This window comes from Rattus norvegicus, chromosome 16 (genome assembly GCF_036323735.1).
Source record: "Rattus norvegicus strain BN/NHsdMcwi chromosome 16, GRCr8, whole genome shotgun sequence".
In the NCBI taxonomy this organism is placed as follows: domain Eukaryota; kingdom Metazoa; phylum Chordata; class Mammalia; order Rodentia; family Muridae; genus Rattus; species Rattus norvegicus.
The window spans coordinates 80,383,350-80,398,049 of NC_086034.1; the positions used below are offsets into that span (position 1 = coordinate 80,383,350).

Consider the following 14,700-nt stretch of genomic DNA (forward strand, 5'->3'; position numbering starts at 1 on the left):
AGGCTAGGTCATGATATAAGACCTTACATCAGTCCCCACAGACCCTGTGGCATGACCTATGAGTTCTATGATTGGAGGAAATGTCTATTAAATCTGCCACATGCTTCAGTACATGGAACATATAGATTTTATCATTATAAAGAAATGTTATTGTTATATAAACAAGTAATTACATGTATCACTTTCATGAAGGCCAGACTATAGCTCACAGCCTTTAGATCTTGCCTGGTAGAGCATTAACCATATGAACTCTGTATGCAGTGGGTTGTAGAATTTGAGTTTCTCCACAGCATTCTGCAGCTCTATGATAGAAATGCATGCTTAACCAGGCATGGGAAGACCAACCAAGGTGGTTCTTAAGACAAGTATTGTACTTGTACTTATTACAATACAGAGAATCCTCTGTCCTAGATCATGAGTTCCACATGCAAAGGAACATTGGAACACTTCCATTTGCTTTTTGTTTGGCCTGTTCTCATTGATTTTTGTTATAACTGACTAAGGCTTCATCAATGCAGTCTGCCTTTTGCCCATGACATCCCCATCTCAGCACTGTCTCCTCTGTTGTTTTTTTATCTTTATTAACTTGAGTATTTCTTATTTACATTTCAATTGTTATTGCCCTTCCTGGTTCCCAGGACAACATCCCCCTTCCCTTTTATATGGTTTCCCCTCCCCATCCTCCCCCCATTAACACCCTCCCCCCAACAATCACATTCACTGGGGATTCAGTCTTGGCAGGACCAAGGGCTTCCCCTTCCACTGGTGCTCTTACTAGGCTATTCATTGCTACCTATGAGGTCAGAGTCCAGGGTCAGTCCATGTATAGTCTTTAGGTAGTGGCTTAGTCCCTGGAAGCTCTGGTTGCTTGGCATTGTTGTACATATGGGGTCTCGAGCCCCTTCAAGCTCTTCCAGTCCTTTCTCTGAATCCTGCAACGGGGGTCCCGTTCTCAGTTCAGTGGTTTGCTGCTGGCATTTGCCTATGTATTTGCTGTATTCTGGCTGTGTCTCTCAGGAGAGTTCTACATCCGGTTCCTGTCGGCCTGCACTTCTTTGTTTCATCCATCTTATCTAGTTTGGTGGCTGTATATGAATGGGCCACATGTGGGGCAGGCTCTGAATGGGTGTTTGTTGAGAAAATGATCTTGCAGCTTCAGTTAGCTTTCTTTCTTGGTGATAGTTTAAGACCTTGGAGAATAAATCCTCTTTCAAATAAGGATTTCCTAAACATGGGATTGATGCTCTTCCTGTACATACTAGCCAATGTAGTAGCCAATGAAGTCTTATGAGATTGCTTCTTAGATCTGTTCTTCAAATGTAAGCCAAGACACTGTCTTTACTATGAACATCATTGAGCCTAGAACTTGGGCAATGTTAATATCCCCAAGAACAGAAATGGATGCTTAGTAGATTTTATTGCCAACATGACTTCACTAACATACTAATTACCTACTAATTACCACACTAATAACATACTAATTACCCTTCACACATAAAACATACACTGTCCTGCAGATCACTGTTCATAATGCAGTTCTCAAAAAAACATAGATGATACAGAGAGAGAATAATGGCCATACACCTTTGTGCTAGCACCATGGGCTGCTAATAAATCCTGAATATCTGAAGACCCAGCCAACATAGTTGTGCTTTCATGCTCTTAAATCCTAAAATTCCTCTTAGGATAAAACCTTGAAAATAAAATCTTCAGGATCCCATTTTGTATTTGATCTATTACACAAATTTTATTTGAAATCACTCATCCAAATTGTTTATGGTACTGTCCATAGCAGAATATACTCTGATTTGTGACAAATGACCATTTTACTGGCAGTCTTCAATAAATATCTTTAAAGGCTTTTGCACTTTATGCTTAACCATAATTCAGGAAGAAATTTATTAAATACAATTTAATGGGCCACAGGATACATAAACACATATACTTTGGCATCAGATTGTCTTCTTGAAAAACACATACTTTCAACTGGATGTGCTGGCACATGCTTTTAGTCCTAACACTTTGGAAGACCAAGGTAAGGGGATTTGAGTTTGAGGTTAGCAGGGGCAGCAGAGCAAAACCTTGACTCAAACCCAAGCATTACAGTAAAGACAGGAGCTTAGCTTACATTTGATGAACAAAGCTAAGAAACAAACATATATTTCCTTGAGAACTATTTTTAAAATTCCAATAAGAATTTAAACAGAATAATCAGCTCAGGCCTGGCCATACGTGGAAATTTAGGATTCCTGAGTCCCATGTGTATAGTTTTCCCCAAGTCTGCTTAATGCCACTTTTAGGTAGTAGAGAAAATGTATAATGAGAAGAATAGACAGAGGCAATGAGAGGAAGGGAAAACTAAAGCAGAATGTCACTGAAGGATGCTTGAGGAGCACTTGTTCTCAACCTCTGGGCCATGACCCTTTGGGGTTAAATGACCCTTTCACACGAGTCCCCTATGACCATCCACTTATCAGATATTTATATTAGGATTCATAACAGTAGAGAAATTACAAGTATGAAGAGTCAACAAGAAAAATTTTGTGGTTGGGAGTCACCATACCATGAAGAACTGTATTAACGGGTCATGGTTTGAGGAAGGTTGAAAACCACTGATCCAAAGCTTTCTCTTAAGCGAGAGTTCAGCATAGTACATCCCCACAAATCTCTCTCCACTGCTGCTTGGCCTTTAGAAGACCAAGTTTTGCACAGCGCTCTGTTTTGAGGATCACAAGACCCTGAGTTGTAAGGACTGATTTCACTACAGACAAGAAGCTGCCTCCCACAAGGCAGGGCATACTGAACTACCTGTCTGTTACACTGCAAAGGTTTGAGTAAGGATGAATTTGTGGCTTCTGCATAGTCAGGAAAGTTACCCCAAAATGGGCTAGCAACAAATTCTAGTACATTATCCTCCTGGCCCCTACTATTTGTCCCCAATCACCCCAACTCTCCAGCCAAATACTGAGGCATAGCTGCTGCTTGGGAAATGAGTCATACTTTGTCTGATTATGTTTGTCCCCCTTGGCATGATGAAAAATTAGCCAAAATGCTGCCTTTTTAGGTAGTCAAGATTTTGTTAGTAAAAGGGATCTTGTCAGTGTTAATTGACATTTCCAAATGAGACTCGTTTACAAGAGTTGGATTCACAGTTTTTAAAGAGACAAAGAAGGTTAGATATTCCTACACATTTCATTCCTAAATACTCTGCTGTAATAAACACGCTTCATGGTTTGATTTTTCGACAGGGCCGCTCACACATTTCTTGTATGCCGGGAACTGTACGTCGCTGGAACTATCCTTCCCCTCTGTGCATTGGTAAGTACACTCGAACAGGCTTGCTGAGTGGCCGTCATCCAGCCAGCTTGCTTTGATGAATGCCCTTCCATCTCCCACTCAAAGCACACATTATAAGAGAGCCCATTCATACAGGCACAAGCACTGTCATAGGCATACAACGAGCTCCTCCTCCCTGTGGAATTCAGTAGTTCAGCTCTTGGAGGGGCTACGGATCAGGCTACACAGAGAAGCTCCGGGACCCCCAGCTCAAGGCGCCAAACAATTTGAAAGTCCATGTCAAAATCCCAATTTATTAATTTATGAAGGAAGATAGGAACAGCACTGACAGGCTGGACGGCTTTTCTGAACATGCTGTTAGCCTCAGGAAAGGCGCGTTTGCTGAAGCAAAGCTCAGAATTACAAGCAAGTCATTGGCTCTCCAGAAACCCCTCTGTTTGTATTCCACACTGAAGGGTCCAGTGACAGCTATGTAGACACCCTTATTAGCACAGGAGAAGCACTGCCTGTTGAGTGGGGTTGTTGGGGAAGCTATGCCTGAGGCTCAAAGCATCCCGGTGCAAACAGCAGGATAGCTAGCCCCGCACCAGAGCCATAGGACCAGCTTGTCCAGCATGTAGGTTACACCTCTGACCTGCATAGCATGCTGACCCAGTGTCTACTTTCTTTTCCTCCGGTCTTTGCCCTAAAACCTGCTCACTTTTCTAATTGCCCCTACCTCTTCTAGTTCACTGGGCAGCTGGTATGACCGAGACTATGGTCAACAACAAACCCAGCAGCACTAAATCTATCCTTACGTAAAATGTTCTTGAGGTGTTTATAATGCAGTTTTTAAGCATGACTTTTGAATTTTCCATACATTGCAGCCAGACAGTATAAGGGGAGCCGGCTGCTCTTGAGTTTGGGGGTAAACATTAGCATTACCTATCAGATTCCCGCCTTAGCTTCTGCCCCTTGTGCCTGGGCTAGCTGGGTTTTTTGTGAGGTTTTAGTATCATTTGCATCATTACGTTATCCTCCGACAACCCAGGGAACTTTGACAACAGTTGTGTCTGAGTCATCACCATGTTCATCAGACTGCCTATCTAGAATGAGAGCTATATCAGTGGCTCTGTAAGATCCTGGCTTGCTATGGCAAAAGCTCGCTGACACTTCCTGAGTCTGTAAGGTCTTTCCACAATGGCCTCAGCTGTTGTCACACTCAAATCTCTGACGCCAGTACCCCACTCAGACAACCCATATTATCTGAGACTGCGTTAAGGAGAAAGGGCTATCTGTGTCCATGGATTGAACAGCTTTAAATGCTGTGACATATCCTCTGGGCTGGTCTCTGTTTCAGGATTCATGTTGTCGAGGACGATGGTGGTACACCATGTTGGTCCCCCAAAGTCAACAAGATGATGAGTGTTGTGTGTTTCATTAGCATGCTATATCCCTGCTTCTCAAACAAGTCTTAGCTATGCAATGCGTTTGAGAAATATTCAGTTTAACTGGCAAATGAGACTCCATACGGAGGCTAATGTATGGCCCCAAATGTGGAGAACAAACAAAACTCAATGCTCTACAGCGTCCTTGAACTGAAAAATAACTCCCGTCTGTAGTCACCATTGTGTTCTCCTTCAAGGGCGCGCTCTTCCGCAGAGGACGGTATTTTATTGTGACACACATACATAAGTTTCTCTATTAACATGCCTTCCACACAAAAACCTCCTTGTGTTAAATGGAGGTTTGTATCCCAGCCTTGGTCTGTAAGAAGCAGCAGAAGGATGTCAAGGAGCCTTCTTTACATAGATCACCCATCTTCTTGTAAGCTACCATTTTCCACGGAGAGTGATTTTGATTCTTTCAACTCTGAAGTGGAACAGACTCCTAGCAGACATATTCAGATGAGAGCTATTATGTTTGCTCTGTGCTTCATAAGAAAATGTTTTGTTTGAATTTGAATAACTAACTTAGATTAGCAAGATATATGACTTTTACATGTACTTTAATGATGATTTTTATATGTATTAGCAAATACTGAAGTTATATCAACTTCTATAGTTTGGGGCAAGGCATACAGAGAAATTCCCCAGTGTCAGAACTCCCACACAACAGTAATGAGCCATGAAGAAATCAAAGCAGTTTGTAACTGTTAGCTCCAGGTTTATCTGAGCCAAGGAAGGTAGGAATCAGTAGAGAGATAATGTTTAACTCACTGGTTTCCTGGAAACACCGTGTACTAATCCTTTATAACCACTGAACTAATGGAGTCAAGGTACATAAGCCACTTTCTAGAACTCATTGAAGACCCAGCTCTGTTCTCAGAGCTTAAGTAATGCTGACTGTTCTTAATATCACATAAAGTCCTGGAGGGACAGGCAGCTTGCCAGGGCCCCAAGCAGAATTAAAGTTCATACAGGGGCTGGCAGAACTGCAGACTTTTGCATTGTGGGGTTTTCAACAGTGTGTGACGTGTGACTTAGAATAAAAATGCATCTATTTGTGCTGGAGCATGAGGAATCTGCACAAAATTTTATATATATATAAATTTACATATATACATATATATACATATATATATGTATATATTTAGAAAAATGCAAAGTCCCTGAAGTCATGTATCAAGGATCAAGCATCATTTTGAAGCACAGAATCTGTTGATGGCTCCCCACACAGCCTGCTTGCTGAGCATTAGATGACAGCACGAGAAAAGATAAGCAGGAGCTGGTTGGGGCAATGGTGTCTAAGAAACCATGTCTTAGAAGTAGCTTCAGCCTGGCCATTATGGAACAGAGTAAGCCTGGAACTGGAGAGATGGCTCAGTGGTCAAGAGCACTGGCTGCTCATTGAAAGGACCTGAGTTCAGTTCTTAGCACCCACTTCTGGCCTCTACCATACATTTCAAGTACATACACTGCACACAGACATATGTCCAGCCAAAATACTCATATGCATAATTACTTTTTTAGTGGCTCACTGGCAATGGGATTCCCTGAATACAACAAAGTAAGGTACATGGGGCTCACATCCTTAGGGAGTTCTGGTTTGATATCAGTCAGCTAGATTTTTTTATAAGTACAAGGCCGAACTGTGCTGGTAGTTCTCACATCACCAGGAAGTTATCCTGTGCCTAGTATTTAGATGCTCATGGGATGTTGTTGTAAAATTATATTAAAAGGCTGTCTTTTATCCCCTCTAGATCTGGCATCACAGTGTCCCAAGATATCTGGTAGATATCTTGCCAGAAACACACATCCCAATTCCATGGCGGCCCAGTGCCTCTAGCCACCGTGCACTCTCTTACTCTTAAATCACTACATGAAAGAACACACAACACAAGAACCTCTGATCCAGTTGATAAGATATAATTGCCCACCTAAACATACAAGGCCCTCTACGTATCCATCCCTTAAGAATATTCAAAACAACCTGTAAACACACAGAGGGGAATCTTAACGTCAGCCTCCATGTTTTCTCCTCGGCTTCTCTCCTCTCTCCTTCAATCTCCCATCTCCTTCTGTTCCAGTCTCCTCCTCTTCCCTCAAATTTTTCTCCACCCATCATTCCTTCTCATCCAATGACAGGCCTCATTCTATCCTGTACCTGCCTTCACCTTTATGACAGCCCTACAATTGAGATGCAACACACTGTCCCTGTCCTGTGTCCAGGATGGATAAGAACTCTGAGGATGGCACTTGTCATTCCTGCTTGGCTAGGTCTTGTTAATGACGGCCATGTCAATCTTCTTCTGATGGATTGAGGTTCAATAACAGATGCCCATACTTTATGACATTGCTTTATTTTGGTCACACTCAAAATCAGAAAGGGCTTCATAGAAACATTGCTATCACTGGATATTCATCCTCCTGTCTTTGTGGCTATTTCCCAATTTCTGGTTATGTCCTCCCTCATATCAACCTTCCTTGCGGCTAGAGGGTCCTGTGTTGAGATATGCTTTGGTTTATCCCCATCCTGGCATGTTTTTAGTCCAGTGCAGGCCCAGGAATGACGTGTAAGCGGAGTGTACACTTTACACATGAGTCTCACCCACTGACAGCTCCCTGCTATGCCGCTCTCTAAGTTACAGACGTGCTGATGTTTTCTGAGCTGGTGTCTAGAATCATATCATTAGAAGATATAAAGTTAGTTCTTGAACATGGAGAATGTTGAAACTCAAGTTTCAATGGCCTGTCTTAAGCAACTAACCACAGTCACAATGATTGCCTTGTAAATATTTTCTCACATGAAATTGGCCTTTGGTGTTTATCAAACCTTGATGATTGAAAATAATTTGAAAATTAAAAAAAAAACTACTGTGCATGCTTTCTGGTAGAGGCTTCTGAAAACAGCTGGGTGCTTAGAAATTGTCTCTTTATTTGGTCATTAATGATCAAACCCAAGGGGTTCCGGTGAATCAGCCCTGTGGCTAATGCAAACAGATGTTATATTGTTATAAAATCTGCCCTGTTTCTTTATTGGCAAATATTAGACACAGTAGCACAGCATATGCACAATTTTGATAAAGACTTACTATCTCATGATGTGGAATTTTATGGAATAAGGGGTTGCAGAAAGCTATATTCTCCATTTAAAGATACTCCAAGGACTAAAGCCGCTAAGGACACTGGGGCCCTAAAACCAGACAGAACTGAAGCACACTGGAGAACAAAGGGTCTATCCCAGTTGTGACTCTTCAGAACAATTATTTAGTCTCATTGGCTTTATTTCTTCCATCTGTCAGATGAGGGCCATCTGAACCCCCAGCCTTTATGACTGCTGTGGGGCTTTGGGGATGGCACTCATCAGTTTACATACAGTAGGAGCATTCGTTTACATACAGTAGGAGTGTAAATGAATAGTTCATAGATAGGTAACAATACTACCACAAATGGGAGCTGTAAAGCCAAAGTCAACCTGATGCCTATTTTAAATGCACTGTTAAATCAGCTGGCCTTTGCTAAGAGGCTATACTGCCAGAAGGCAAGTCAAGAAGGATCATGATTCTCAAATATCCCACAGTGAGGAGGGAAGTCGGACCCCTGGATAACTAGCACCGATGCCCTACATGACAGGCTGTTGCTAGATACTACCCCAGGTCCTTGAGTTGTCTCTTCAACAGTGTGGCCCATTAAGCTGGGTTAAATTAGGTATTCTTGCTAAGCACAAAGCTCTACATGTTTCCTGTGGTCTTTTTAACAGCCACCTGTGGTGGGACACTGACCAGCATGAGTGGAGTGATCCTGAGCCCAGGCTTCCCAGGGTCATACCCCAACAACCTGGACTGCACCTGGAAGATATCCCTGCCCATTGGCTATGGTGAGTGGGTCAGGAGTCATTCCACCTGGCATGGTCACCGTGAGTGATTGTGGTGAAACATTGATCTGTGTGTTTAATTGGAAGTAGATTTCAGATTTAAGGAGAGCTTTAACAGAAGAACATTGAGAGCAGAGCAGAAACCTTAAAAATTCATTCAACCATGTGGTTCTCTTCAAGGAAAATTTAACTAGCTGAATGATGCCGTGACAGGGCATCCATAAGTTATCAGTCTCCTCATTTACATCTCCGCCTAGTCTCATCTGTCTCTGAGATTCGGGAGTGGTGACTTTTGGTTGCAGTTTTTAGGACTTTCTTCATGTCGTGACACATACTAAATGCTATATAACACATAAGTTTGGATATATAGCATCTTATTAGCTTTTTAGTCATATAATATGTTGGTTATTGGTTTATGAAATTTTAAGATGTATTTAGCTATTAACTTTCAGACTTTTGGGGTGTCTGTTTACAAAATTTGTGGTGTTGTTATAAACACTAGAATCTTGTTTTGCCCTGACTTCCAAAGCACATGAAATTTGTCAAAGAATAAGTCTCTTATTCTCCCCCCCCGTCAGCCTTACCTCACCTTGTGCCTTCCTTCTCACTGTAAACCCTCATCTGGCCTCCAGCTGCTCTCTTTCTTCGACAGCCACACTGTATGTGCACCTAGGGAGGGACTCAATGGAAATCCCAAGTGGTAGTAACTGGGCACCTAGAAGATATCAAACACTTAGTATATAGAGGAGGAATGACCAATAGCTGTACATAAACCATTGTCCAGAAAGGTCATAGAGATTTCAAAGCATTTTCCTTGAAGAACTGTGACTATGATAGCATTATAGAGCGAGACAGTTCTAGAGAAGACATAACTGGCCAACTTGCTCGTTAGAGAACACTGTGGCTATGCAGTGGGATGAAGGCCCTGCCTGACTTGAGCAGGCACATGACAGAAGTTGTTGTCAGCTAGCATTTGATTAGCGAGAAAGGTAAGAGGAGGGCTGGGTGGGTCGTCCAAGAGAGCCAGCATGTGGAGTCTTGATCGAGGACTTTTTCAAGGTCATAAATAAGTCAAATGACAAAGGCCAGGGAGAAGAACAAAGGTCTCAAGGAGTTAAGTGGCTTTTCGTTGGAAGACATCTCACTTTATTTCACTGTAGATAAGGCACCAATAGCAAGTCAAAGAAACTGTTTTACCCAAGTCCACCTTAGTGAATCAATGAGTTGTTGGGATCACGTATAGGAATAAGATTGAGGGGTTACTTAGAGATGTGTAGATGTCTCAAAAGAAACTATGTCTCAAAAAGTCCCAGCATAAAATGGACAACAATTCTTGGAGTTCTTTACACAAGTTACAGAGAGCTTGGAAACTCAGAGCCCTCCTTTCTACAGAAGTTCTTACTACTTATATATAAGCTTGTGAAGAGTCGGTGTGAATCTTGTAATTTCAGGAACTTCCTGAGATGTCTGAGTTTTGTGGACTTCTAGAGCCTTATAAATTTCATTTACTTCAAGAGTCTTAAATAGTCTTGCACCTCCATAGAGGAAAGTGTATTTTTAATTCAGAGAACAACACTGTACCCCTTCCTCTCTGTTTTATATCTTCTTGTTCTTTTCTGGGTGTCTTGGGATTGGATGATTGGATGATTTAGATGCCTGATTATTAGGCGGCTATATCACATCAATAGCCATTTAGTTCAGGAGTTTGACCAGGTGACATCTTTTATTAAAAAAAAAAAGTTCCCTTCCATGAATAATTGAAACTAACAGCAATAGTATTATTTGTGTACAAACACAAATGATTAGAAGGCAGCTTGACAGACAAATCACATCCATTTAACACAACAGTAGCAGTTGCTGCTATACCGAAGGGTATGACTTCTTAGGCCTTATTCACAGTACCAGATCTAAATTCCCTTCTATGGAATAGGCCTTCGATCCAATTGGAAAACAATTGATATCCATGACAGTTGGGCCACGATGGAACGAGAAGGTCTACCTTGACTGTCATATTCCTACTATAGAATGCAGGCTCATAGTCTAACAGGACAGTTAGTGACTGTTCTCCCCCAACAACTCACATGGTACTCTCCAGTACTGTGAAAGCTAGTCAGCAAGAAGGAAGTTTTTAGTTCAGTCACAGCCTGATGTCCCTATGTCCTGAAGATAAAATATGCAAGGGTTTGCCACAGTGCCAACTTCCCATCTAGTTCTGGTATGCATCCTAAAACCATGGCCCATTAGACCTCAGCGGCCTCCTTAAGCCAAGAACATATAGGTAGGTAGCTCCCTGCTAACACTAGAATTTTCATTCAATAATCATGGGTTCCTGGAGTGCCCTTTCATACCCATAATTTCTTCATTGAAACTTCTTGTCTTTGCTGTTCTTCAAGATGATTTTATAAACCCGTAAGAAACTCTCAGGTTAGAATTGTGTATTATATAGAATTATGACTTTTCCCTTTTGTACCTTTCATGTCTGGCCTATACTAGGCATCAACAACCATTTAAATGTTCTCTGTCTCAGCAGTGATCTCCCCCACATTTGAGGACTAATTTTCTCCCTTTGCAATGATTCATGCTGCTGTGTGTTCTGCTTTGGTAAAGTAGAATCTACTTAAAATCTCTGGGTCTCATTTCCTGATTATGTGAAAAGATGCAGTTAAGAGAAATGTCACCTAGATATTCTTTTGTATTTTGTTTGTTTTGTTTTTATAATCCCTTTCCTTATGTACAGCTACTGTATAATGTCAGAAAATGATATCCTAAATTATAAAATGGGCCATCTGATATAGAAAGCAAAGTATAAAAGGTCCTTTATAATGTTTGCTACACACAGGGAAGAGAAGTTAACACTCATAACTTCTGTCAGCTAAAAATGAGTGCTCTGCTCCAAAGTTGGGGTCACATTACTATTTAAAGCTGTGTCAAAGTCAGAAAGCAAATCCTTCATGCAGTGGACTCTGTACTTGCACTTGATCTTCAAAGCCTAACTGCAGCCAGATGAAAGAGTGCTGTGTAAATTTCGGCAGAGATACACTCTTAGATTGGCTCTCTTGCTATATCCATAAAGTTTTAGAATATTCTATGAGATAATAAAAGGATGACTAGACTGTATTTGTTCTAATCCCTTCAGTTGAGCTTTGTAATGTCAAACTGGAGGGGGTTTGTTAGAAATTAGATAATGATACAATCCCACTTTAAGACAGATTAGAGCCAAGCTTGGTTTCATTTGCTGATAGGTATTAGGTAGTGTGATATAGAGCCGGATATTTTATCCCTCTTAAAATGGTAATTTTGCTCACAATGTTATAATTGCCATTCCACTTTTCAAGCTTAATTCCTTGCGAGTGAAGAGCCACCTTTTCTCCACCCTCTGCTGTTTTGAAGTTGGCCATCTTCCATATAGTTGGCCCTTGATGTGGCTGCGGTCTTTGAATTTCTTCTCAATTGTTTTATCCCAGAACAACAGATTGGACATCCCTTACCAGCCTCCCAATGAGAAAGTTGTGTATCTGCCAAGATAATAGAAGACGAAGTCCACACTTAATAAAAAAAAAAAAAAATCCAAAGTTTGGCTTACTAATTGAAGATATTTCTTTCCCTTCTAACTTTTGTCCCCTTGGCCTCTTTCTAAAATTTCACACAAGGCAGTTTCTCTCACTCTTCCTTCATTGAGCCAAGTTCAACATGTTTAACACAAACTCATTTTCTCCAAGAAGTAGCAGAATGCACTTGAGGCATTGGGCAATGGTTGGCTCTGCTCTAGCTTGCATCATGATAATCGGCAGGAAGCAAGGACATTGTTAATCTGAACTGGCTCACTGCAACCTTCCTTCTGGGACACTGGACATAACTGATGCTGCTGAACCTCTGCGCTCGCCAATAAAATTGAGATGACATGAAGCATTGACTCAGTGATTTCAAAAGAAGTTGGCAAAGAGAATTCTGGCAGGGTAGTTGGCCTATGCTAAGTTAACTAGAAGGACAATAGTTTGATGTGTGTCCTTCCTGCAAGTTTTCTTTGAAAGACATTAAATTTATAGAATTCTTTATTTCTTTATTATCCACAACTCCTTCCTTACCTCCCATTCAAAGCCCTTCCCTTACCTGACTTTTTATGAGCCTCTTCCTTGGAGATTTGCCATTTCCTTTGTATCTAACCTTAGTTAGAATAGCTCATGTAAGCACCGGATTTAACTTTTCAACATAAAAAATCTTTACCATGAAAATCAAGTATTGGTCTAATATCTAGGACACCCTGGGTTTGATCTCTAGAACCATATTATGGGAAGGGGGAAAGGACATTAAAGAAAATTTTCTCTTATTTTATTACTAATGTTCATAGGTTAGGTTTTATTTTAAGTTTGAGTTTCTCTTCTGATAAAACCATGATTAACATGCCATGTATGAGGAGAATCTTGTGTTTTTGTTATAATAATTGATGGAGTGAAGGTGCCATTCTAAGAATGATGTCTGTCCTTCTCTGTAATATGGTGCTAGCAGTACTTATGCATAGCAGAAATTGACTTATGGATATGCATTGTGCAGACAAACATCACAGAGAGTTAATCTAAGGTATGTCTTCAAAGATACAGCATTTCCTCTACCACATTCCCTTTTCTTTCAGAAACAAAGTGATATTCCCTCTATTCATCCATGATTTTGGATACATTATCATGAACTTTCTGAAGATTGCATATTTTCTCATAGGCGCACATATCCAATTTCTGAATTTCTCAACTGAAGCCAACCATGACTACCTGGAGATCCAGAATGGCCCTTACCACAGTAGTCCAATGATGGGACAGTTCAGTGGCCCTGACCTGCCTGCGTCACTGCTGAGCACCACACATGAAACCCTCATCCGCTTCTATAGTGACCACTCACAGAACCGACAAGGATTTAAACTCAGTTACCAAGGTAAGCAACAAAATGAAGAGAATTACAGATGCTTCTTATAATGTGTTTAATCCTAGAACTCCCTGATTGGTTAAAGCCTCATGCAGCCAAATCTGTTCCCAAAGTAAGTTGGACTCTGACTTGTGGTGAAATCTTTAGTGTCCTGAAACATGGGGCTAAGAACACAGAGAAGTGATAAGCCACATAAAGACCTTGTGCTGACCCTGCTCTTAGCCTTGTCATCATACAACTCCAGTCACAAGGCCTTCTCTTTCATCAGTTATCCCTTATAGCCCTTTAGGACATGGACTAGCGCAGAACAGTCCACCAATATCAAAGGTAACATAGGAAGCCCCAGGCATTTGTGCCTTCTCTCTGCTCAGCATCATGCCCTCCACTCTGTTTGAACCTTGCAAGGTATATTAATGTCTTAGTCCCTGTTATATTGCTGTAAAGAGACATTGCCAAGGAAATTCTTATAAAGAAGGCATTTAGTTGGGGCTTTCTTTCAGTTTCAGAGGTTTTGTCCATTGTCATCATGGCACAAAGCATGGTAACACAGAGGCAGACATGGCACTAGAGAAATAGCTCTACATCCTGGTCCACAGGCAGGAGGAAGAAAGAGCATGACTGGACCTGGCATGGGCTTTTGGAGCCTCAAAATCCACCCCCAGTAACACACTTCCTCTAATAATGCCATATCTATTCCAACAAGGCCACACTTCCTGGTCCTTATAATCCTTTCAAACAGTTCTACTCCCTGGTGACTAAATACTCAAATTTATGAAACCATGGGGGAGATCCTTATTCAAACCACCACACTCAGGAAAAAAGAAGCAGTTTGGAAGCACAGCATTCTCTTCTCTCATTCATCCAAACACAAAATCCCTGAGAAAAGTTCCCCTCAGTTTATCCCAAATCACCTTTCAATTGTCAGAAAGCTCAGCGTTTTTATTATACCTGAAGTCATTTTGCTGGCCTTCCTCCAAATATTGTTAAATCAGATGAAGTTGAAAATGCTCATGGTTCAATCATTTGTTTCCCTTTTGTTTTATAAACAGTCCTCAGAAACAGGGCTTTGACATTTTATCACAATGTCACACTGGCATTTAAGGTTGGCTATCTGGTGGTGTTCCTTACATTGGTATATAAAATATTAACACAGACTTTCAGAATTGGGGTCTCTGAAAAGAGGAATCTGGTCAG

The 14,700-nt window shown here is 41.2% G+C and overlaps 1 protein-coding gene across 2 annotated transcripts in view; it reads left to right on the plus strand.

The window, feature by feature from the left end:
- Csmd1 (CUB and Sushi multiple domains 1) overlaps positions 1-14,700 on the plus strand; it is a 1,600,162-nt gene that overhangs the window by 1,462,801 nt on the left and 122,661 nt on the right. For both annotated transcript variants that reach the window (XM_039094737.2, NM_001037327.2), the window contains exons 39-41: positions 3,249-3,318; positions 8,479-8,595; positions 13,306-13,515. In XM_039094737.2, the coding sequence (XP_038950665.1) occupies positions 3,249-3,318; positions 8,479-8,595; positions 13,306-13,515 (397 nt within the window). The remainder of the gene's footprint in view (positions 1-3,248; positions 3,319-8,478; positions 8,596-13,305; positions 13,516-14,700) is intronic.